The sequence below is a fragment of the Poecilia reticulata genome, chromosome 1, assembly GCF_904066995.2.
Source record: "Poecilia reticulata chromosome 1, P_reticulata-male-v2, whole genome shotgun sequence".
Taxonomy (NCBI): Eukaryota; Metazoa; Chordata; class Actinopteri; order Cyprinodontiformes; family Poeciliidae; genus Poecilia; species Poecilia reticulata.
The window spans coordinates 3,329,300-3,351,796 of record NC_088830.1 but is presented as its reverse complement, the minus strand read 5'-3'; the positions used below and the strand labels follow the sequence as shown (position 1 = coordinate 3,351,796).

Sequence of the window (22,497 nt, the reverse complement as noted above, 5' to 3'; positions counted from 1 at the left end):
AAGAATGTGTGGTCAAAGTCCCATTATTGTCTAAATGGTAGAAGATACTACTTTGATTTTTTTTTTTTTTTTGGTTTGTTTTTTTTACTGACATTACTACCTCAGTAAAAATAACTGATATAAAATAATTGAGAATTGCTGACTAATCATTTGCAAATAAACTAGTCTATCCATATATTTTTAAGACAAACGTGTTCTTCAGTGTAATGAATTTATGTTGTATTACATGGAACACAGATACCACTGAATAGTGTGAAATGCTTTTGCATTGGTCTGCTCAGATTGTCAATAGATTATTTTTTTCAAAATGTGTATTTATTTAGTGTATTTCTTAGCTGCATGTTACAATGAGGTTGTGTTTAACTGCTGCCTAACTTTAAGAAAATCTGTGGAGCATCGATCGTGAGGCTCAAACGGAACTGAGTCACAGATGGTCCAGTGTGTCTGACCAACAGTGTCTCTTTTTCCCACTCAGTTATAATGAGAACCTGCTGGGGTGATGCTAGTCACAGGCCCAGGATCAGTTTACCTCTTCTCTGACCTCTGACCTTAACTGTCTGTGAATTGTATAAGGTGACACAGAGAGCTTAGGGGACAAATGTCTTAAAACCAGTTTGCCTCACTCTTGTTTTCTTTATCCCTATTCATGTTCATGTTAGTCTATAAATTCTTTATTAGTAATAAAACTTGACAAGTAACAAGTCAAACCTCTTAAGCCTGTAGATTGTTTTATTTATATCCTCTGAAACGTATCTCCTTACGCTGCTAGAAGACGCTAACACATGAATTTTACATACACATCATATACACACCTACATAGGTAGCTAATTGTGGTTAGCTGAACATAGTTTATAAGGTTAGCTGGATATTTTTCTAGCTAATTTTCTAGCTTTGTAGGTCGCCATAGATACTTGGGTAGCTAGCTTCAAAACTGTAAACTTTGAACTGCCTTGTTGCTGAAATCTGCTGTAAAAATAAATTTGATGTGACTTGATTAAGTTCTTATAATGCATCTTAGGTTCATTTATGAGTAAGGAAACGTCATAAAAATCTAATACACATGGAGTTCTGTAAACCCTTTATAGGTTCGGTCTTGTTTCCATCAGGAAGAGGAAAAAAGTGAAGTAGCACCTCAAGACAAAATCCCCTCTGTTTTAATAAATAAATAAACAGAAGCACCCAGACTTATAAACTTTAATGGGTTGGGTAATTCAGAGCACATAAACAACCTGTGTTTTCAATCTACACGTTTCATGCAATAAAAAGTTACTTTCCAAGAGTTATACTGGAAGTCAAAGGTAAAAGTTTATACATTTGACAAGTTTTTTGGGGGGGAAATTAATTCTCATCAGTTTATTATTGCAGGAGAAACATTTTTTCTTTCAGGGTAGAAGTGATTTCTGCACGTAATTATTCTGCGGCGGCAGCAGGCGTCTGAACACATACCCAAAAAATACTCTTTATGGAAACACAATATACAGTGCAACAATCCACAAGAGGCAAGTAGGAAGATTCAGGTGAGCTGACCCTTTCTGGAAGGAATTCCACATGTCCGATGTTAAAACATCTGAAGCCTGAGAGGAAACGCTGCGGTGTAACGCAGTTCACGGGGGTCTCAGAGGGGATAGGAGCCAGAGCGTAAGTGCCAGAGGTGAGAGGCAGATTGGGTTACACCCCTGGGTGTGCTGAGTGGAGGTCTGCTTCTCACACCAGGGCAAGCTATATTTCACCATGTGTTATGAACCTGCAGACCTGCCCAAAGGACTTCACCGCTGCTAATGATGGAAAATTAACGCTCCACTGAACTGAGCTAAATGCCCCCACTGACATTCCCAAATTATTTACAGCAAAGACCAGCAAGCCAAAGGATCACTCAGGGTGTATTTCTGCTGATTGGGGTGTAATGAGGAAAACCAGTCAGACAGATTTTGTTATGATTCCATAAGAGGCAGGAGGCTGGAAATGAAAGGAAAACTGTCAAGAAAACGGCTGGTGATAAAACACTGAGGCACAATTAGACGTCATTACGTCTCACCAGAGCCAGAGGAGCTGCAGCTCGGCCTTTTCTTGCCTGAGAAGACAAATCTGTCTGCAGAGTTCGCTTGACATCAGGAAACCAGTTTTGTTGGGGAGAAAAGGGGCCTTTGGATCACAGACTCCTCCCAGACATGTCTGGAAGAAAAGCTCCAGTGAGCAGCAGGAGTTGGTCACTGAGAGACGCTCCATCCACACAGCAGCCTGCAGCCCTGCGGAACGCCTGAACAATCCTACACCAGAGACACAAAATGAGAGCCTTTATTTCAGTTGTGACCGTTTTGTGGGTGGTGGCAATAACCTCCACGGGCGCCATCCACGGACTGTACAACTTCGGCCAGACCGATTTATTCCAGAAAAAGAACAGCTGCAAGCAAATCCCTGAAAACCTCCTGCTTTGCAATGACATAGAATACACGGAGATGCGCCTCCCGAACCTGCTGGGACACGAAACCATGAATGAGGTCCTGCAGCAAGCTTCGTCCTGGACGCCCCTGGTGCAGAAGCAGTGTCACCCCGACACGAGGAAGTTCCTCTGCTCGCTTTTCGCTCCAGTCTGCCTGGACGACCTGGATGAGCCCATCCAGCCCTGTAGGTCGCTGTGCGAGAGCGTCAGGCACGGATGCGGGCCCGTCATGCTCGCGTTCGGGTATCCGTGGCCGGAGATGCTGGACTGCAACCGCTTCCCGCCTGACAACGACCTGTGCATACCACCTGCAAGCATTGAGAACGTCGTGCCTGTCACCAGAGAGGGTAGAGATCTGCAAAACTCTCATTTGAAGCGTTTTTGACCAATGCAATGTCTTGTGCGTAAACGTGCATTTTATTCGCACGCATGTTTGCATCTCAGACTGCATCTGATCTCCATTCCATTGTCATAAATATAAGTGCATGGGTAACATTTTGTGTTCAGTTATGGGAAATTGAGCAGTGTTCATCGTTTTCAATTCTCTCTCAGTGCCCAGGGTGTGCGATGCTTGCAAAGAAACGGAAGAAAATGGCAACGAAATCGTTGACAGCCTGTGCAAGAATGATTTTGGTAAGTGCTCCGGCTTTACTAGTCCCGAGGGTGAACTGCAGAGGCCCCAAGAGGTCATCAGAGGTGGTTCCAAGAAATTCAAGGCAGAATTAGAGTAATCTAAACCGCTGAATGTGAGTCACTTACGGGAAACTCTTCAACGGTGTACATTTGCCCCAGATGGCTCATGCACTTTTTATGGGGTTTAAGTTTCTCAGCTGGTTTTACGTCTTGGTGTTTTGAAGAGAGAGCTGGTCTTCCATCACACGCAACAAGGGAAACGGTCAAAATTATACTTAATTTGGAAAAGAAGTGTTTTAAATCAAATGGTTTTCCCTCAAGCACTCCCTTTGTGAAATAGGATCCTGGTTTTGGACTCTTGGTAACTTTTTTTTCTGTATTTCTGATTAGAGCGCAAACCTGATTATACATCAAAGTTACTTTGGGGTGTTAAATTCACCAGCTTGCTTTGAAGAGATGTTTCAATCAGTTTTTTTTTTTTCCTGGCCATTACTGATTTCTGGTTTTCTTTAAGAGCTGTCTGTTCTGGAATCACACATTTGTTTTTTCTTTTATATATATATATTTATTTTCTAAGGACTGGGATGTATGAAAATTTTCTAAAAATATGTTGAAGATTAGAGGCAAACATAGAAGTAGTAGTAAGGAAATGTTTGACTAATGTAGTTATACACCAACATAGCCTTTTCTATTTATTGATGCGTTCAATAAGTAGAAAAAGAATACCATAGAGCGACTAACTGCTGCATAATTGAAACTTTGTTACAGTTGGCACGGAAACATTCAGGTCTTGTAGATTTTCATTGCAGCATTTTATTCTCATTACCGCTCTGATTCTACAGCGCTATAAAAAGCACTTCCATCTTACAGATTTCTTCTGGGGTTTTTTTGTTTGTTTGTTTGTTTTTTGTCATGTGCAAAAGTTTCAGATCAACAATATTATATTGATATTGGACAAAGTCAACCCAAGTGAAAAATGTTTTTAAAAAATCAGTTTTCAAACAATTATTTATTTGTATTTTAATTAAGAGGGTAAAAGCGATCCAAACCAATCTAGCCAAATGTGAAAAACCTTTTTCCTCCTAAACTTTACACCTGGTTGTGCCACTGTCGGCAGCGACTGCCATTTGGAGGTCCTGCCACAGCATCGTAATCAAATGTAAGTCCACAACTAATTGTATTTTCTCCGTCCTTCGGAGGTGGACTTGCTGGTGTGCTGCAGAGTGGGATGGAATCCAAGCTCACAAACTGAAGGCCGAAACTTCTCCTTCAGGAAGTTCTGGCAGAAAGCAGAATTCATGATTCCAACAACAATTACAGCAGCAAAGGAGCATTAGACCATCACATTACTACTATTATGTTATGTTTGACTTTAGGTATGCTCTTCTGAAAAGTTACACTTTTGTGTCATCAGTCCACAGAATATTTCCCCTAAAACCTAAAAAATCATCAAGATGTTTCTTTTATTATTATTATTTAGGAAAACATGAGGCTTTTTTGTTCTCTTTGGTCAGATGTGGTTTACAACTCAGATCTCTCCCATGGATGTTCTGTTTGCCCAGCGACTTTCTTTTTGTTGACTCTCCAACACCGACTCTAACTCAGACAGGTGAAGCCTGCAGAGCATTGAATGTTGGGGGTCTGGGGGGAATGGCTCTATCTCTGATTTGCAACAGTCCAAAGTTGTGCTTGCAACCCATTTTCAGACGGATATGACTTTGCTTCCCATTTGGTTTTGAATTTCTGCGTGATGGCATCGTTTATCCTGGTTCATGTTGTCAGGCAGGTTCTGTTCTAGAGGTCAGACAGTAATCAGATCTGGTCTGATCTGATCTGGTCTGGCTTGTTTATTTCAGCCAGAATGCTTAATCACAGTTTAACCAAGATTTAAAAACTCGAGCTTCTGTATTTTCATAAACATATGGATACATTTTTTCCCCCTTAAAAACAAAATCACCCTTTTGTTTTTTGTATATTCTCTGATTAGCTTTACGATAACGGCATATGATATGACGTGATGTGTGTGAAAAAAGAATAAAACTGCTGAATGCTGCTTTTATTCCTAATTCTGTCTTTTTTTCCCCTCCACATCCATCTCCAGTTATGAAGATCAAAGTCAAGGAGATCTCCTACATTAATGGTGACACCAAAATAGTGCCAGAGACCAAGAGCAAGATGATTTACATGATGAACAGCATGACGGAGCGTGACCTGCGGAGGACGGTGCTGTGGCTGAAGGACGGGATGCGGTGTATCTGTGAGGAGATGAACGACATCAACGGGCCCTACCTGGTCATGGGCCAGAAGATGGACGGCCGTCTGGTCATCACCTCCCTGAAGCGCTGGCAGAGAGGACAGCCCGAGTTTAAGAGGATTTCACGCAGCATTCGTAAGATGCAGTGTTAGGAAAGAAAGGAGGCTCCATATCAGATCTTTGGTCAAGTTTAGTTTAGCTTTTTCTGTCATGCTGAGTTGTTTGTTGGTTTGTTCTAGAGAACAGATTTCTCCAAGGTCTCAGAAACTCCACTGTTTTTTTTTTTATTGAAGATAAATCATATTTTTATTGTGCTTTAATCCAGTTAAGTATATATAGGATACAACATGTGGGAGATCCTCACGTTTATGAAAATCTAATGAACAATTTTTTAGTCATGTTTAGCTCATTGTAAATTGAATTTGGCTCTCTAGTGGACACTTGGGGAATACCATGTCTTTTTAAAAAGATGGAGCTTTTCCTTCACCCCCCAGTCAGTCTATGTAAATAACACTCAGATTGTATTTAAGGTGGAGCAAAACACCATCCATCCATCCATCCATCCATCCATCCATCCATCCATCCATCCATCCATCCATCCATCCATCCATCCATCCATCCATCCATCCATCCATCCATCCATCCATCCATCCATCCATCCATCCATCCAGCAAAACACCATCACATGCAAACTCTATGGGCCACTGACTGACGTTAAAAATTACCAAATTATTAGCAGATGGCATTCAGCTACATTTTTATTCTGGCCCTTCTGTTCTAGAGCTTCACAAGTATTTTTTAGTGAATGTGACTTAACATCAAAATAAAAGCAACTTTGAGGTGAGAAATTAATTTTTTTTTTTTTAAAGAAAAAGGATAAAAATGTTATTTTCATGTTTGTCCAGCTTTTTCAGAGGTATTTTTAGCCTTTGTGTCAGATACAAGACAGATTAATTTTGCATGATGCACATTGAATAAAAGTGTGATCCTTGTGTGTGTGTGTGTGTGTGTGTGTGTTCATAGTCGGATGTTTAGACATTATTTGTACTTTTATATATTCCCTGTATTTTCTCAAGTCAATATGAGAGATAGCTGGCTATATTCTCTTCCTGTTCATCCCTATAATATTTTTAGCAGACTGTTTTATGTGAGCAACTGTTGTATTAGCCTCAGATAAAACTATTTTTTTACTCTGGAGCTCATATTAATGTTTGTGTTTTGTTTTTTGTTTTGTTTTGTTTGGTTTGGTTGTTAATATTAGGATCTGCATCTTCTTCCGTAATTTTGTTTGTTCCGAGCGCAAAATCTGAACATAACCTTCAGTGTCTCAATATACAATAAAGTATTAGTTTATTGCTTGTTTTGATTAAACAAGCAATGTAATCATTTTAAAACGTTTTCCGATGTAAATATACAATATTGCCACGTATAGTAGTTTCAGGTGTTGCTAGCTACATGTTTAAAGAGGTAAATTTGTTGCTTGTGTGGATGAGTGTTCAGAATAAAGTTCGAATCTTTTTAATTTGTTCGGTGGTCTGTTAGAAGTAGTCTGGGGTGATTTATAACTACTAGTTGAACACTGCCCTCTAGTGGAATCCGATGGTAACATTTTAAAGTGGCGGTGTGTTGATATGCTTTGAAAACACCAGAATGTTCAGGTGCAGCTTGGAAGTTTATAATGACCCATTTTAATCATCCTGATAATTATGTGTGTGTATTTGGGAAGGACGGAGGTGGAGTTATTATTCTAATTAATTGATAAATGAATCAACATGACACTACAATTGGATGTAGATTTTTCTTGAGTTATTTTTTTATATCAGGAAAGAACACTTGCTAGGTTGCTTTCAAATACTCATATTTTATGTTTACTCAGTTTTTCACACCTTTACACAAACTTCTGAGAGCTCTAATTCTATAATGATGGCATGAATGGATGGAAATTTAAAAACGTGGTAATAGAAAATGTGAAGAACTTATACACAGCACCAGATCAGAGTGTTCAACACGGAAGTGATACTTATATCACTTCCGTTTTATATCACTTATATATATATATATGAACCATAAATTCAGTAACTTGCATTTTAGTGCATTTTAGTGTGTGTGTATATATATATATATATATATATATATATATATATGTGTGTGTGTGTGTGTGTGTGTGTGTGTGTGTGTGTGTATATCGATTCATGTTTTCACATGACTGTCATTTGATTTATGACTCACCTCAGAACAAAAGAAGTCAGTCAGTGTCATGGTCTGTTTAACCCAGGAATACCTGGGACTCCCCGCTGGTCAGAGGGTCTGATTAACCTCTTGAATGAATGTCAGAAAAGAATTTAACACTCCTACAGTCTAGACAGCAGTTTCACTTTGTTCAGATACATTAATTGTTCTTGTAGTCCACCATCAACCAGAGTTTTTTCCCAGTGACCTACCTAAAAACACACATTAGCATACATATATTCTTTGAGATTTCTAGCAATGTCACAAAATGTGTTCATATTTTCAGTATGAGAACACAAAAGATTCCCCACTTCTGTTGCGCTGCGCATCTACTCGCACTCGGAATATTTAAATACATATTTTAGATTAGGGTGATGAAACAAAAGGCTCAAAATATGTGAGCTGGTGATCATTTCTGTGTGTCCTATATTCTGCTATATTCGACTCTAACCACAACTCAGACCACGCTTTTTTGGTAAAAAATGTCAAAGTTCACCACATGTTTGTAATACCACAGCAGCCCATGAGTGAAAGTAAAGTAAGAGAAGTACCAACTTTAGAACCTGCTGAATCACATGGAGGTCAGTGGATGATAACGAGCTCACTAATAATAACACCTCCCACTCTTGCCTTCCCTATTCTATTATTGTTTTCTTTTTGGAAAGTTAAAGTCTTTGGGTTCCTGGATTATTTTACGTAATGCAAAAACCTATTAATGTCATCATATTTCAAGACTGGTTTTGAAATGGCATTTTACAGTTAATTTTCCCTGACTTTAGTGAACAAATCAGTATCTGCCTGGAAGAACATTAGACTAGAGTTGCTTCCCTCTCTTACAGTGACTTGCAGTCCTGAAAAGGTTTGCTCATGTTGTCACATTACAACATTTACTCTGCTTCGATCAGGATTTTATTTCACAAATAAACAAATAACTGTATAAATGTGAAGAGAATTGTAAATAACACCAGGTTACAAAAAACTATTTTTTGGAAGTTGTCCATGTTTTTTTCAACTGAATTAGGATTATTTTCCACAGCTGAATCAAAAAATGACATCCATTTTTCTCAGTCAGGTCAGGTTTTAATTCTAATTTGATTTAGAGAAATATGATACTCTGACATTTTTGTGACATTATCAGCTAATTTCTTTTAGTATTTCTCATCCAAAAAAGATTTTAGGAGAAAAAAATATTGTTTTCTAACAGTGTATTAATTAAATGTTACAAACTTGTATACCTGTAAATTGTAATAATAAACACCGATAAGGGTAAGTACATGGGAATTGAACATTACATACGTACAAAATTCTCCATCTTTTTTCTGTCCTAATGGAATCTCTCCTCCTGCTCATCACTCATTGATGACAAACTGAAAAAAGACTTTCTTTCCATGTGGCTTTCTTTGTGCCCCTCCTCAACAAAAGCCAGATTTATGACGTAGACAATTTGCAGTTTTTCAGCAGACTCTCCCACCTGCGCTGTGGATCTCTATCATGGCCTTCCTGCTTGATTAATGTCCAAATCTGCTGGTTGCTCTTCTGTCTCTGGCTGCACAAGAATTTATTCATGTCTGAGTAAAGGGAACTGAATATATGTTCACACCACACTTTTCAGATTCTTTTTGTGAACGATTTCAAAATATCTATTTTTCCATCCCACAGAAGTTAATGGTGGTTGTCACAAAAAAGTTAAACAAGTGTGAATACTTTTGAGAGGCGCAGTGTCATAGTTTAATATGTGACTATTAAAAAAGACAGAAGTCAGTTTGTTCTACAGCCTGTGGATCCAGCATTGCAGTCACAGTATACAATGTAGCTCACCACCATCAGTGTGTGAATGTGTGTGTTGGAGTCCTCTGAGTTAGATAAAAGGCTTTTTCATCCATCCACTTCAGTATGAGGAATATTATATCAAGTACACGGGATAATGGTTGTAAAAGTAGAGCTTTATGAGGTCGTATTCACTGGAATGCTGGAACAACTCCGTGCATCATCCACTGAATCAGGAAGAAATATGCAAAACCCTTTACTGTGTCACGTATCCAATGGTTAACAGTCACTGACAATGCCCTAACTGCGCAATTCACTAAATAATAAAATTACGTAATGAACAAGAAGAGCGTCCGATGCGTTTGTTGCTCTGGGAAATCTGAAAACGGAACAAAAGCTTGGAATATGGAAAGAAAGTGCTTTAAAAACTAACGTCCCTGTTGCGATTTGACTGAAAAACAGTGTGGAAACCCGGAAACGTAACATGTGAGATTGAGGCATTTTTAGGATTATTGTTTCATACAGTAAACTGTCTGCTGAAACCCTCAGTGTCATTAGTTCAGAACCTAAAAACAATAATTTGCATAAATTCAAACTTGTTTCTTTATGTAATTCAAATATTATAAAGCACTAATAATTAAATAAATCTCACAACTCTCCTTTAAGTATTATTTAAAGGCTTTTTTTGTTGTTGTTTTTCACATCTTCTATCACACTTTTTTTCTTCCAATCAACTTTGAGATTGTTTATGCTTATGTTCAGTCTCTTTAGCAACAACATTTGTGGCTTGTCCCCATATAGATAATGTCAATGGCTGTCTGCAGGGCAGCTTTCAAGTCTGCAGCTTCCTTGTTTACACCATATTTTGTCGACAAAATTAACATAGCATTTTTTTTTTTTTTTTGTTTAAAAAGTTAGTGATATTTGAATATTTAATAGTGGATAACCATAAAATTACTGGAATACAAGAAGAACTCAATGTATCATCAGAGTGTAATTTTCTGATACAGTATTATAGTTCTTCAGTGGCTTCATAATAAACAGAAATATATTCTTGAATGAATGTGTGTGTTTTAGCTTAGCCATTTTAACTTAATCACTGGTGTGAGTTAACATTTTCAATTACTGAAATGCGCCTGCAGAAAGAGAATTTGATCATGCCGAACAAAGGTGGGAGAGCTCGAAATTACGACGTCATTGAAGGCAGCATTCGCGTTTCCTTCTCAGCCGCTGCCGAAGAAACCCGAGCGAAAGAAAGTTGAATGTGTTTTTATGAGTTTTTGCAGGATAACAATTATTGCCGTCAGTCTGACAGAGCTTCAGTTTACTGCTGTGTCGCGGGGCTGTGGCGCTTTGAACGGCGGCAGCAGGCAGGCAGGCTGGGCTCCGTTTTGACGACGCTCAAAAAAAGTCCGCGGGGAAGTTCCCCAGGAAATCCCCGTTCGGGGATATTATTCTCGACACTGATGTGCCAAATCTCCGGTAGAATTTACCTCCTCGGTGCATTTCTAAAAGACACGGGGTGAGAGGCAGAGGCGTCAAATGCTGGATGATTATTATTAAAAGACCCGATCGGTGTTGAATCTACTAAAAAAACGTCCGCCATGGATAGCGCCAGCATGGGCTCCGAGGGAGACGCGCTGCTGAGGGAGAGAACGCGGAGCTACGGCGTCATGAACACCCTGTATCATGAGACGCGGGGGGAGATGGAGCTCCTCAACAAGCAGCTCTGCCTGAAGGACAATATTATTGCAGACTTAAAGACCAGGCTGGTCAGGCATGAGAGGATGTACATGACGATGGGAGACGATGAGCCCGTGGTCATCGGTCCGTCCAACTCCCTGGTGGAAAGTCTGCTGTCAGAGATCTGCAAGCTGAAGCAGAAGAGAAACGACATGGAGGTCAAAGCAGCCCGACAAGGAGAGGTAAACCCTGGAGCAAGAGCTCCGCATTTACCTGAATAGTTGGAAGAAATCACTCTTTCATTAACTATATTTATTAACTATATTTATTGAAAGTAATTAAAGACATTTTCAACAGAACTCCCAGAAACACAAACGGACCAGCTACTACTATATTATAGGAATATAATATACATTCCTATAATATGTTATAGGAATGTAATATACTATATAATATAGTATATTAGTGCACTATTTAAAAAAAAAAAAAGATGAATTTACAAGGGCGGTGCTAGAATAAAGAGTACTGGGGCACAAAATCTAAGTCCAGATCCACAATTCATTTCGATATATACATGTGATAAAAATATAAATATAAATATAAACTTAAATACACATTCTGGTCCTGTGTGAATTTTGTTTTCAGACATTTTCCTCTTTTTACTGTGGTTTAATTTTCCCTTTTGTATGTTTGGAAGAAATCAATCAGTAAAGATTGAGAAGATATACCCGTCATGAAATGAATGATCTTATAATTATGTCATGAGAACAGACAAAAAAATGATTTTGTCCAATTTTATGGGCAGCCTCGTGTGTGAGTATTATACTATATATTATATTTATATACATCTTAGTTTTATTATATATATATATATATATATATATATATATATATATATATATATATATATATATATATATATATATATATATACATATATGTGTGTGTGTGTGTGTGTGTGTATTTATACATCCGTCTGTGTTTGTTCCAACACACGAACACATTAGTGATGGACGGTTGTCCTATCATTTATCAGCATTGTGTGGGGATATGTGATTAGAACTGTAATTTATAGTTTAACTTTTTTGATTTTTTAATATTTTCTTTCTTTCATGTAACTACAGAAACTGTCAATATGGAAGTAATTGTGACGTCATTTAATTTTTTTCCTGTTGACTCGATGAGAGCTTCACTAACTCTTGTACTACAGTAGTTTCTATCGTAATAACAGCAGTGTGTGAGTGTGTGTGTGTGCACGCCGGTGTGCGTGTGTGTGTGTGTGTTTGTTGACCTCTGGCTGCAGGCACTGAAACTTTTTTTTCTGTCATTTTTGACTATTAAATCATTTCTCGTCATCACACTTATAATAATTGCAATAATTATCAGGAAATCCATTTTTAAGTCTAGAGCCAAATCCATGTGAAGTCGGGAACAGTCGGACTGTGTTTGATTCATCCAGTTTATTGCTTAACATTTATATTGTTTCATTAAATTAGTTGAAACATTATGACACATGATAGAAACATGCCTCAGTTACTATTTTTTCAGATATAGATTATGACTGTTTTATAGCGTTAGGTAACAGATTGAAACATTTTGCCTCCCGCCAGTTGACCGCTGGACATAGAGACCAGCTAAACAAGACCCCAATGGGATAAGAGAGTATGATGATGATGATGGATGGATGGATGGATTGAAACATTTTCAAGAAAACATTCAAATCACAAGCAAAATAACTCGTTATACATAATTAGAATAAACTATTACAGCAGAGTATTTCTAAAATAATTTTTTTGCTCCTTGTAGGAGATCCAGAGGCTGACTGCACAGATCAGGGAGAAGGAGCTGGAATTGGAGCGGATCCGGAGTCAGCCGGACCACGAGAAGGACCGGGAGATCCAGCGGCTGCGGGCGGCCCTGGAGGAGCGCGAGCGGGCCGAGGCCACCCGGAGCGTCCTGTGCTCATCGCTGGCCGAGGAGGCCGACCAGCTGCGCGGCCAGCTGGGCGCCACCGTCAAGGTGTGCCAGGAGCTGCTGGCCCGGCTGGAGCGGGAAAAGAAGGGAACAGGAGGAGAGGTGGAAGAGCAAAGTGCAAAGGAGGTGTGTGTTTAACTCTCCTTCAGCTGTGTCCATGTTTCAGTTTTTTTATCCTTTTGCACCATTTTAACTCTTTCTGTGGCCTCTCTGCAGACACCGGAGCTCTCCGACCTGAATGCTGCTAAATCCCAAATCCGCCAACTTCAGGAAGAAAACCAGCAGCTGAAGCAGCGTGTGTCTTACGTGAGTCTCGGTTTAGCATTCCCACATTCGGCCCGAACGGCTCCGCTCCCAACCTGGCGCCACGGTTCAAACCGTGTGGTTGTGTTCGGCTTGCAGGTGCAGGATCTGAACTCCCAGTGGCAGAAGTACGACTCCAGCAGGGAGGAGTACATCCGGGCATTGGGTCAGAAGCTGAAGGAGAGCTCCGGGCCGGGCCTGATGCCAGTCATGGGCTCCATCCGGACCAGCATGCTCCACCAGGAGATTTCCAGGCTCAATGCCCTCCTGGAGGAAAAAATCAGGGAGTGTTCCAGGATGGACAGAGAAGTGGAGGACATGAGGAGGCAGGGACATGAGCGCATCCAGACCCTGGAGCAACAGGTTTGTTTCCACTCCACTGAGGGATTATACAACCAGACTCATTCAGTGTTTTATCACCTGAAAACAGTGAACATTGGTGATGTTTTGATTTTCCAGGTCCTCATCTACACTGAAGACTTTAAGTCGGAGCGTGCAGACAGAGAACGAGCTCAGGGTCGGATCGCGGACCTGAAGGAGCAGATTTCTCAGTTAAAGCAGCAGCTGCACAAACAGGTGAGGTGGAAACACTTCTGTCAGGTGGATGTAGAGCCGGCCCAAGGCATTAGCAAACCGACCAGCTGCTTAGCAACCTAAAACTAACAAAAGGAGCCCAAGAACACAATACCTGCCACATAAGACATCTTTATAGAATTATTCATATCCATGGTGGGTTTAGATTGTGACAGGAAATGAAACGGGCATCTCTGAAAAACATCGTTACATGTAGAAAAACATTTAAATACCTTGTTTTTGGTTCATCTTTAAAAATTCCCTATTAAATGTTAGAAATCCTCAATCAATAGAAAAAATAATCTTTAAAACCCCTGGACTGTAACAAGGCCCCCGCTGTCCTCATGACCGATCACTCACATCTGGTGGGTTACAGTTCAGGGGTCAATTACCAGCTGTATGTGTCCAGCAGTACTTCTACCACTCCTTTCTGACGATGAGCTCCAAAGTCTTTGTGGTTGGAGGGCCTCCTTGCCAGCACCCTAATATTTAGACATAAAAGAATAGAAATCACCTTTATTGTCCCACGGTGGAGAAATTCAGACGTAACAGCAGCATCTCACATGAAGGTTCACCCAAAAAGTGTTGAAAAAATATAAAGAACAAGAGTAACAACATTAAATGTAATAATAACATACTTTACCTGGTTATGACATAAAGATACTGTGCAATTAGTAGGACAGAAATATTGTACTTTAGCTCTGTCCACAGGTTTTTCATCAGTTTTAAGTCAGTCACTCCAAAACATTAATATTATTTCCAGTCAGAAGAAACATGTTGGCAAAAATAAACTCAAATCCACCAGGAGTCTGAATAATAAATACATTTGGAGTTAACTGTAAAAATAGCTTTTAGCTAAATAGTGGTAATTTTGCAGTTGTGGGTTGTGGGTCCTCAGTCACACTCTGTTTAGCAATCAAAGTAATCTTGGGCCGGTTCTGGGTGAGATGGCCATTGGTCTGACCGTGTCTGTGCTTCTCAGCAGGGGTCTGGCAGAGACAGCCGGGACGTTGTCCCCTTGTGTCGCGTCCACATCGGACACCGGATCTCCCCGAGGCGAAACAAGGACTCCTCAGAGCCTCTGCTCAGGATGGCCGCTGACCGGCAGCAGCAGCAGGCGGCCGCGCCGCCGCCACCGCCACAGCCCGCCGCCACGGGGGCAGCAGCCGCAGCAGCAACAAACTGGAGCGAAAGCCCGGGCCCGTCAGAGCTGCAGTGTCCGCAGTGTCACGCCAGGTTCAACGACACAGAGGCCGCAGAGTGCATGAAGCATTTCGACGAGTGCGCCCGGCTATGAGAACGGCTCTGTTGCTGAACACTGCAGGCCAGCACTACAGCGCAGGGAACGCGAGCGACCCGGACGTCCGAGACGCTGACTACAAACCAAACCACTGACTGAAGGCTCTTTGCAAACAGTGAACCAAAAGTTCCCCGGCAAGCCTTTCTGCGTCTGCACCCACACCGTCTTCACTGCTCTCCTGTGGCAGGAGAGGATGCCAATGCAATATATATACATGTATGTATAGATATAGATATGTGTGTATATATAATGTGAAATACCTCATGGTTAAATTACAAACTTGCTGCACTTTCTTTACATTTAACCAAAGATTTATCGTAGGATTGTACGATTGAGACGATTGATAAGCTTCTTCCTTTGGAATCCAGACACCTAGTTGTTCATGTGGTGCTATTGTTATTATTATTATTATTATTATTTTTAATGTTTATTATTATTTTCTATTGGACTTACTATTATTCTTCAACAAAATATATATTTTCAATGGCAGATGTAAAATATAAAAGTGTATTGCTATATTGATATTTATTCTCTTTTGTATATCTAACTGGAAGACACGAATCGTTTTAGTGCAATGATCTGTTCTCCCGTTTTCAGCCCGGGTCGTGACATGTTCATATATATTTTTTGCAAACCTTTGGGATCAAATAAGCGTGAAATATTTCGCAGCAAGACAAAATGTATTTGATCAAACAGTCTCTCTGTAAAGATTGCATCCAAGCTGACAGCACACTTGTTGTTTTTCAGTATTTTTGTAATAAACCCTGCTGACAGGCACTCTTTTTTTTTATTTTTATTTTTTGCGAGTTAATCTGTATCGTTTGAAATTCTTCTCCATTATTCTGTTGTTTTGTTTCATTCTTGAGACAGTCTGCAGCTTCAAGTTGGGACCACAGATCATGGGCCGACCACAAAGAGTTGGCACCGCTTAATCTAAATCTGTGCGCTCTGCTCGTCTTTTTTAGCGCGTCACGTGGTGCTTGTGTTTGCGCGCGGTGGAAAACCCCTTCCCAGCCCAGCGCTGCCTGAATGGGCACGCTGCGCTGCCACGGCCGGATTCCCAGCTGTTTGTGTCGAGCCGAGGCGAACTCCACAAGGGCATGAAAGGGGGAATGAGCCGGAGTCACGCCCAAACCTCAACAACTGCCTGCAGATGGGTCGGTGAATAAATCAGACCCTGCGAAGTATCACAGATGCAGCAATGGCGGCGGGCGGACGGCCGGGCGGACGCTCCCTTCCGTGAGTCAGTTGTCTAGGGTTCAGTGTGCAAAGCACAGGAAGCTGGACATCCCCTGTTTTTAAAAAAAGGAAGTAGGCAGTTGCAGAGTGAAGAGAAGAGAAGACAAAGCCAAACAACGTTTATGTGTTTGAGAGAGCGATCACTTGCTGTACCTGCTGATGTCGGCTCAAACAATGGAACAATTTAATCCAGACCTAAATGAAACCAAAGAACACGATGAACTTCTGATATGTTTGTGACGTAAGGAAGTTATCAAGCTGTGGCTGGTGTTTGGTGAACTTCACACCAACTTCATTTATATCCCCCTAGTCACACTGCAAACACAAAACATTTTTATGTGACAGAGCATCACAAATTCATGCACTTCAACACTTTACAAATCAACATCTGATATCCCTAAATAAAAACCCAAAGCCCTTCTGATGTCTAATGAGTAAACGGATGAATTGACCCTTGGTGTGAATCCAGCTGTTCTGCGAAGGCCTCACAGGTTGCTGAAGAACAAACAGCTTCCGGAAAACCAAAGAACACAGCAGACAGGTGTTAAAAGTGTTTCAACACCCTTAGATGATCAAACAATATCCCAACTTTGAAGATCTCATGAGGATACAAACCTACCAGGAACTGACAGGAGGGGCAAGGAGAGCGTTGCTGAAAGAAGCAGGTGAGAGGCCCACTGTGGAGGAGCTGCACAGATCCACAGCTCAGCTGGAAACATCTGCTGAGGCAGCCAGCACTGGTCAAATCTGTCCTTCATGGAGAGAGACAGAATGAAAACCACCACTAAAAATAAGCTCTAAGATGCTCTGTTCAGTTTGTCATATATTGGACACAGCAAACATGGAAATAAGAGCTCTCGTCAGATATGGTGGTGGCAGCATCATGGTGTGGAGGACGGGGAAGCTGGTAAGAGTTGAGGAGGCAGAGATTCCTCAACTCTAGTGTTGTTGTCAGGACAACAATTCTAAACATGTAGCTAAAGCTCTTATAGAGTCATTTAAATAAAAAGAAACATTCAGTCAGACACTCGCTCCTCCTGGATGAACATGTCGTTGATTTTGCAGCGACGCCTCATACCCAGCAGGCATGCAGCCACGTTTTTCAGTCCTTGTTTGATGCTCGTGCATGCCTTCTGACAGACATCACAAACAAGTTGGTCTACCGCCGTGCGTACCCTTACACGTGTTGCTTCTGGGCGACAGCAGGTGTGTTATCTGGGGTCAGATCTGTGTTCTGGGGTTGTGAAGAATATGACGACATTCAAGGTCACATCTCAAATAAAAACCTGGTTATTATGGCACATGGGAACTCCAACAGCCACTACGCTTTCACTTGGTGCAGAACGGCTTTTAATGCTGCATGAATAATTCAGAATCGTGGAAAAAAAAAAAAAGGTTTCCATAAGTGTCATAGGAAAATCTCATTACACCACATGATTCAACACAATGACAAGTGACCTTTGGCACACATAAACTGAAGAAGTTTTCTGCCTGATTTAGTCAGTCTCTTAAAGTAGCTTAAGATGAAAAAAGCCCCACTTGTCTTACAGGATTGCTTTAGTACTTTAGGGGTTGTAGGCATTGACTTATACTATTTTATCTTAATAATCAGATTCCACCATTTGCAACATTTTACCACATGTCGGGTGTTTTGGGCTGTAGAATACAGCCCCCACATTGTTAGTGCACTATTTCTGTTAAAGGAGCAGTGCTGTGTGTTTTCCAGACACATTTTATAATACTATCAAGTAACTATGTTACAGCCAGTTATTAAATGTAAAAATACTGTATGTATACTGTATGACTTAAAATAATTGACAGTGCCTTGAAATTGGGCTTCTGTCTCTTTAAGAAACTCCTGCTCTTTCCAACAGGTTGCCTTTAAGAAGCCAACACATTTACTCCTCTATTAACCCTTTAACAATGTTTTTACCCGTGTTGCATGGAAAAGTAGATCCTATAACAAGCTCAGCGCAATTAGGTGTTTGCTAATTGCTGCTGGCTAGTCTAAAGGAGCTGAGTGGCGGAGTCCCGGGGGAGGCTTGCTCAGAAGCTTGGAACCTGCAGCTTCCAGGACGAGCTTTGTCCTGGAAGCAGCGCTCCGTCCCACCAGGCCTTTTAACATAGCTGAATGGTTGCCATGGAGATTAAAGGATTTCTCAAACATGCATGAAATAGCCAAAGCAACACTCCAGGTATGTTTGTCTTGTGGTTTATTCAGATGCAACCTTACAAAGTTACGTCATCTGGGTCAATTCCTTTAATCGGCCACACTGGAGTGTTTTCAAGCATGAACATCCTGTTTAAGGCCTCATCACAGCATGTCAATCCAAATTAAATCCCAACTTTGACTAGGCCCCTTGAAAAACCTTCAATTCATCTTTTTTGTAGCCATTCAGCGCAAGTGCAAGTCATTCAGTACCTGGAGCAGCAAATCAGCATCACACTGCAAACCAACATGTTTGATTGTCAGCATGACGGGGATTTGCTCTAAAACACCATGTTGCTCTCACTGGATTTAACTAGACCCGGAGCTTTCAGGAAAATGTACTTTTGTTTTATCAGAATATTTTGCCAAAAGTCTCTGGCATCATCATTGGTGTTTTTTGGGGGTTTTTTTTGCTAATACAGTATAAGAAAAATGTATCTTCTTTTTGCCCAGAAGTGGTTCTGGCCTTGGAACTGCCCCATGGGATACTGTCAGTGATTTTAATGATTTTACCCAGTTTTGATTGTACCTGACATCAGTTATCTGACATCACAGCTAATTTAGCATTTTATCTAGGCTACCAGATAGCATAGGTTTGTGCTGGAGAAGTGATACCGAGAGTAGAGAGTTTCTATTATCCAAAGCAGTTCTGATCAAATATTTTATAAACTTTTGACATTGAAATTTTTGTCTTATAAAAAAAAGATTTGAGACCATTAAGTTCAGCTTTATGTGATTTCAAACCTTACAGTGAGTCTTACAACAGTATCACATGTTAAGTTAATAATTAACAACGAAGGGGAAATACTGGAGGCTAAAAGATTTCCAATACATTGATTTCACTAATAAGACTTTATCTTATGTGCCCACAGAAACACTGCTTCCATATTTGGCTTTTAAAGGGCAGTTTGAAAATGTTGTCTGAAAGCAAGCCACACACACACAGAGAGGAGCTGACATACAAAAAAAAAAAGCCACGAGGTCTCTGTTGGGGATTCTCCCCCCGCCTGATCCCTCCTACGCGTTACAACAGGGTCTAAAAGTGACTGAACTTCCACACAAGTGCTCAACCCACCCATCTCAGAGTGGAAAGAAATAGGTCACAAGTCCCCACCTGAGTCTCTGGGAACTTTTCTAAGAAACAAAAATTTATTTTATTTTTTTTTTCAAAGAAAGGTTACAGCAGATGATCAGTTCCTGTCAGAAACTGGTTTTCAAAGCACCGGGATGCAACTGAAGGTAGCTGTCGTACACCCAGACAGGAAAAAACGTTAGCCTTACACTTATCCAGGCAAACACAGAATGGATGGATACAACCATTAATCTTATGTGAATCCTAAAAGAATGGGAATTTCCCTCCATTGCGTGGAAATTCCCAAAACAGCATACAGGTTTTTTCAAACTAAATGGATTACTGTGGCCACAAGGAGATCATTTTGATTCAGTGTTTATTGATTGACTCAGTGGGTATTAATGTAAATTGCTTCTTTTCATTTTTTCTTGGTAGGAAGTCAATGGTTTAAGCTATCAGCCACCTAAACTTCACTGAGGCAGATTTTAGCCTGAGAAGAAGAAGAAGGGGATTCCCTCGATGGAAGTGTATGCCATCCTGAGATGCTCCAGGCACTTTTGGAATGAAAAGAACAGCATTCTTATTTCAAACTAAAAAGCTTCTCTCATTCCTTTAAATTAACCTACAGAGACAAGAATCCCCCCACCCCACGCTGCACTCAGTCAGGCCAGTCTGTGGAGCATGTTTGCTTTTTACAAATCCATTTGGGAAACTTTTGTAGGAACCTTTTGGTTCAAGGAAGTTTAACTTACTCATGTTTTTAATAGCATCAACTCAGAGTGCCCCTGTGCAGATGTCAAAAACAAATCTGTTCCATTATCACATTTTATTTAGATCACGTCCTACGTTTGTGTCTCATACAATTTTTCGGGGTGTTTTTGACTCGTCTACATTTGCGTAGATTTGCCTAAATGTGGTAGATCCAAAATTACATCAGCACTGACTGAGAGCCAGCTCAAACTACAAACAGTCAGACTGTCATTCATACCTGAAATGATTTATGAGTCATATCTGGTAGGTCTGGCAAGCACAATAAAAAAAAAACTAAAAAAAAACTAGCATCTTCTCCTGTATGAGGTTTTACCACAATACTCATCGGGTTGGAACTCATAGTGAAATCCCACCATTTTAATGCGCAGCAGCTCTCAGTACAAGTTAAGAGGAAGCAGAGATGAACACAACCTTACCTCACTTCCTCTTCCTTATTAGTCATTTGGGCTTTTTATAAGAAAGCATTTGATGTAGAAATCTAAAGGCATTTGAGGGGTGGGATTTCTGCATCCCTAATTTTATCTCTTAATCCAGAGTTTTACACAACAAACATCGGAAGAGTTCCTTATTGTTCAAAACTAATAAGCTCTTCTCATCACAGCACCATTCAACAGGAAAGATGGGACTTGTGGTGTTCTGGGGAAGAAATGCGTTTCCTTGAATTCAGATCAATTAGTCAAGTGTATAGTTTCACTAGTTATTATAAGATGCCTTCCAGTCAGTATAACTAACCAAAAATAGAGGAACAGGGTTAAAACCATGATTCAGTACCTGTCCCAAATTTAATCTGGAGTTAAGTGATGAACAGATAAAGATCTGTAAAACCCTTAAGTCGCTGAAAACAACGGCTTTTTTTATTTGACGTACTTTGCAACTGAAACTTAAGTCTTGGGATCTACTTGACTCAGTTGCAAAGCCCCTCTTCATTGATTATGACTGTTAATTGGAGGATTTCCCATAAGGAACTGGTACATGAACGTGTGACTCACCCTGCAACTCCACGTAGCCGCAGACGTGCAGAAGAGCAACAATTGGTCAAAATTCCTGCCATTGTGCCGGCAGCAATAACAATTCAACCCCTTGAAAAAACAATGGTGACATTGTGGTTTTTGCCAAAAATCAATCAACTTGTCGGTATATTGTGTATGGGATGTACATATATGTGATGATAGCAGCATCAAGCTCCAGCCTCTTCAACAGTTGTAATTATAGTTGGATCACAAATGTATTTAACTGAATCCAAATGTCTCTGTAATTTGATTAGTAATATATGTAAATAATGTCTCATGTAAAAAATTTGAATATGCATTCAAGTGAGGGACATTTATCAAAGTACCTTTTGAAAAAAGAAAAAAAAAACTTCCAAGTAGGTCTTCAACATAATTTTTTAGGAAATTCACATTTCTGTTAATGCTTTATTTATATATAGTTTTAAAAGTTTTTTTTTTTTCCCATTGGCTGTAAGTAGAAAAACATTAACAGAAAGCTAATCAAAAACATCTGTGTGGAATAAGTCTACATCTGTTTTAAATTACTGAACTGAGCTACAGAAAGCTCAGAACTTTTTAATATTCTAATTTATTTAATAGGTCTATCACTTAAACCCATTAATCATTTTAAATGACTTGAGATGAGATTTGTTGGGAATTGACACGATATAAATTAACTTCATTAGTTTCAATGACTCTGCTTGAACCCAATGGAAATTCCAAATATTCTTCATGATGGAAAAGAAAGAAAACATAAGAATGATGCTTTAGTCGGTGTAAAACGTCAGGAGACAAACCTGGGTTCATTTGTATGTTTCCTTCCCCTTGTTCACGCTCATAGCAGCAGGTTCAGGGAAAGCCACAATTAGTTAAGCCAGCAAAACAGGAGATAAAAATTCCTCCAACTAGCAAAACGTACTTACCTTCAATTCTGATTACTTTAATAAAAAGTACTTTCTTGTCAAATTTTTTGACACAAAACACTGTTTCTCCATCTTAAAACAGTATCAAGCATTAGTACAGGAATGGGGCAGTTGCTGGGGTCACAACGCACTATAGTA

The 22,497-nt window shown here is 40.1% G+C and overlaps 2 protein-coding genes and 1 long non-coding RNA gene across 5 annotated transcripts; 2 read left to right on the top strand and 1 right to left on the bottom strand.

Annotated features, from left to right (window-relative positions):
- Positions 1-1,178: 1,178 nt before the first annotated feature.
- Positions 1,179-2,142, bottom strand: LOC145552840 (uncharacterized). The gene is made up of 2 exons (XR_014088965.1): positions 2,036-2,142; positions 1,179-1,956 (listed from the first exon to the last, which is right to left on the bottom strand). It is a non-coding gene; the product is annotated as an uncharacterized LOC145552840 (long non-coding RNA).
- Positions 2,143-2,144: 2 nt separating this feature from the next.
- Positions 2,145-6,849, top strand: sfrp2 (secreted frizzled-related protein 2). The gene is made up of 3 exons (XM_008404369.3): positions 2,145-2,787; positions 2,993-3,073; positions 5,175-6,849. Exons 1-3 carry the CDS (start codon positions 2,286-2,288, stop codon positions 5,477-5,479), a joined length of 888 nt encoding a protein of 295 aa, XP_008402591.1. The 5' UTR covers positions 2,145-2,285; the 3' UTR covers positions 5,480-6,849.
- Positions 6,850-10,348: 3,499 nt separating this feature from the next.
- On the top strand, positions 10,349-15,933 carry tnip2 (TNFAIP3 interacting protein 2). Of its 3 annotated transcripts, none has more exons than XM_008404381.3 (6): positions 10,369-11,248; positions 12,813-13,106; positions 13,197-13,286; positions 13,383-13,646; positions 13,743-13,859; positions 14,839-15,933. In XM_008404381.3, exons 1-6 carry the CDS (start codon positions 10,928-10,930, stop codon positions 15,151-15,153), a joined length of 1,401 nt encoding a protein of 466 aa, XP_008402603.1. In that variant the 5' UTR covers positions 10,369-10,927; the 3' UTR covers positions 15,154-15,933. The 3 variants fall into 3 exon arrangements, with proteins under 3 accessions (XP_081466849.1, XP_008402603.1, XP_081466907.1); XM_081610781.1 differs by having other exon boundaries at positions 10,399-11,248; positions 14,842-15,933; XM_081610723.1 differs by having other exon boundaries at positions 10,349-11,248; positions 13,197-13,646.
- Positions 15,934-22,497: the final 6,564 nt, after the last annotated feature.

Bases quoted from the DNA above. Each gene is read 5' to 3' on its own strand.
- sfrp2 (XM_008404369.3), top strand. From the start codon at position 2,286: ATGAGAGCCTTTATTTCAGTTGTGACCGTTTTGTGGGTGGTGGCAATA. The intron at 2,788-2,992 runs GTAGAGATCTGC...ATTCTCTCTCAG, and splicing joins CGTGCCTGTCACCAGAGAGG to TGCCCAGGGTGTGCGATGCT. The intron at 3,074-5,174 runs GTAAGTGCTCCG...ATCCATCTCCAG, and splicing joins CCTGTGCAAGAATGATTTTG to TTATGAAGATCAAAGTCAAG.
- tnip2 (XM_081610723.1), top strand. From the start codon at position 10,928: ATGGATAGCGCCAGCATGGGCTCCGAGGGAGACGCGCTGCTGAGGGAG. The intron at 13,647-13,742 runs GTTTGTTTCCAC...TTGATTTTCCAG, and splicing joins TCCAGACCCTGGAGCAACAG to GTCCTCATCTACACTGAAGA. The intron at 13,860-14,838 runs GTGAGGTGGAAA...TGTGCTTCTCAG, and splicing joins AGCAGCAGCTGCACAAACAG to CAGGGGTCTGGCAGAGACAG.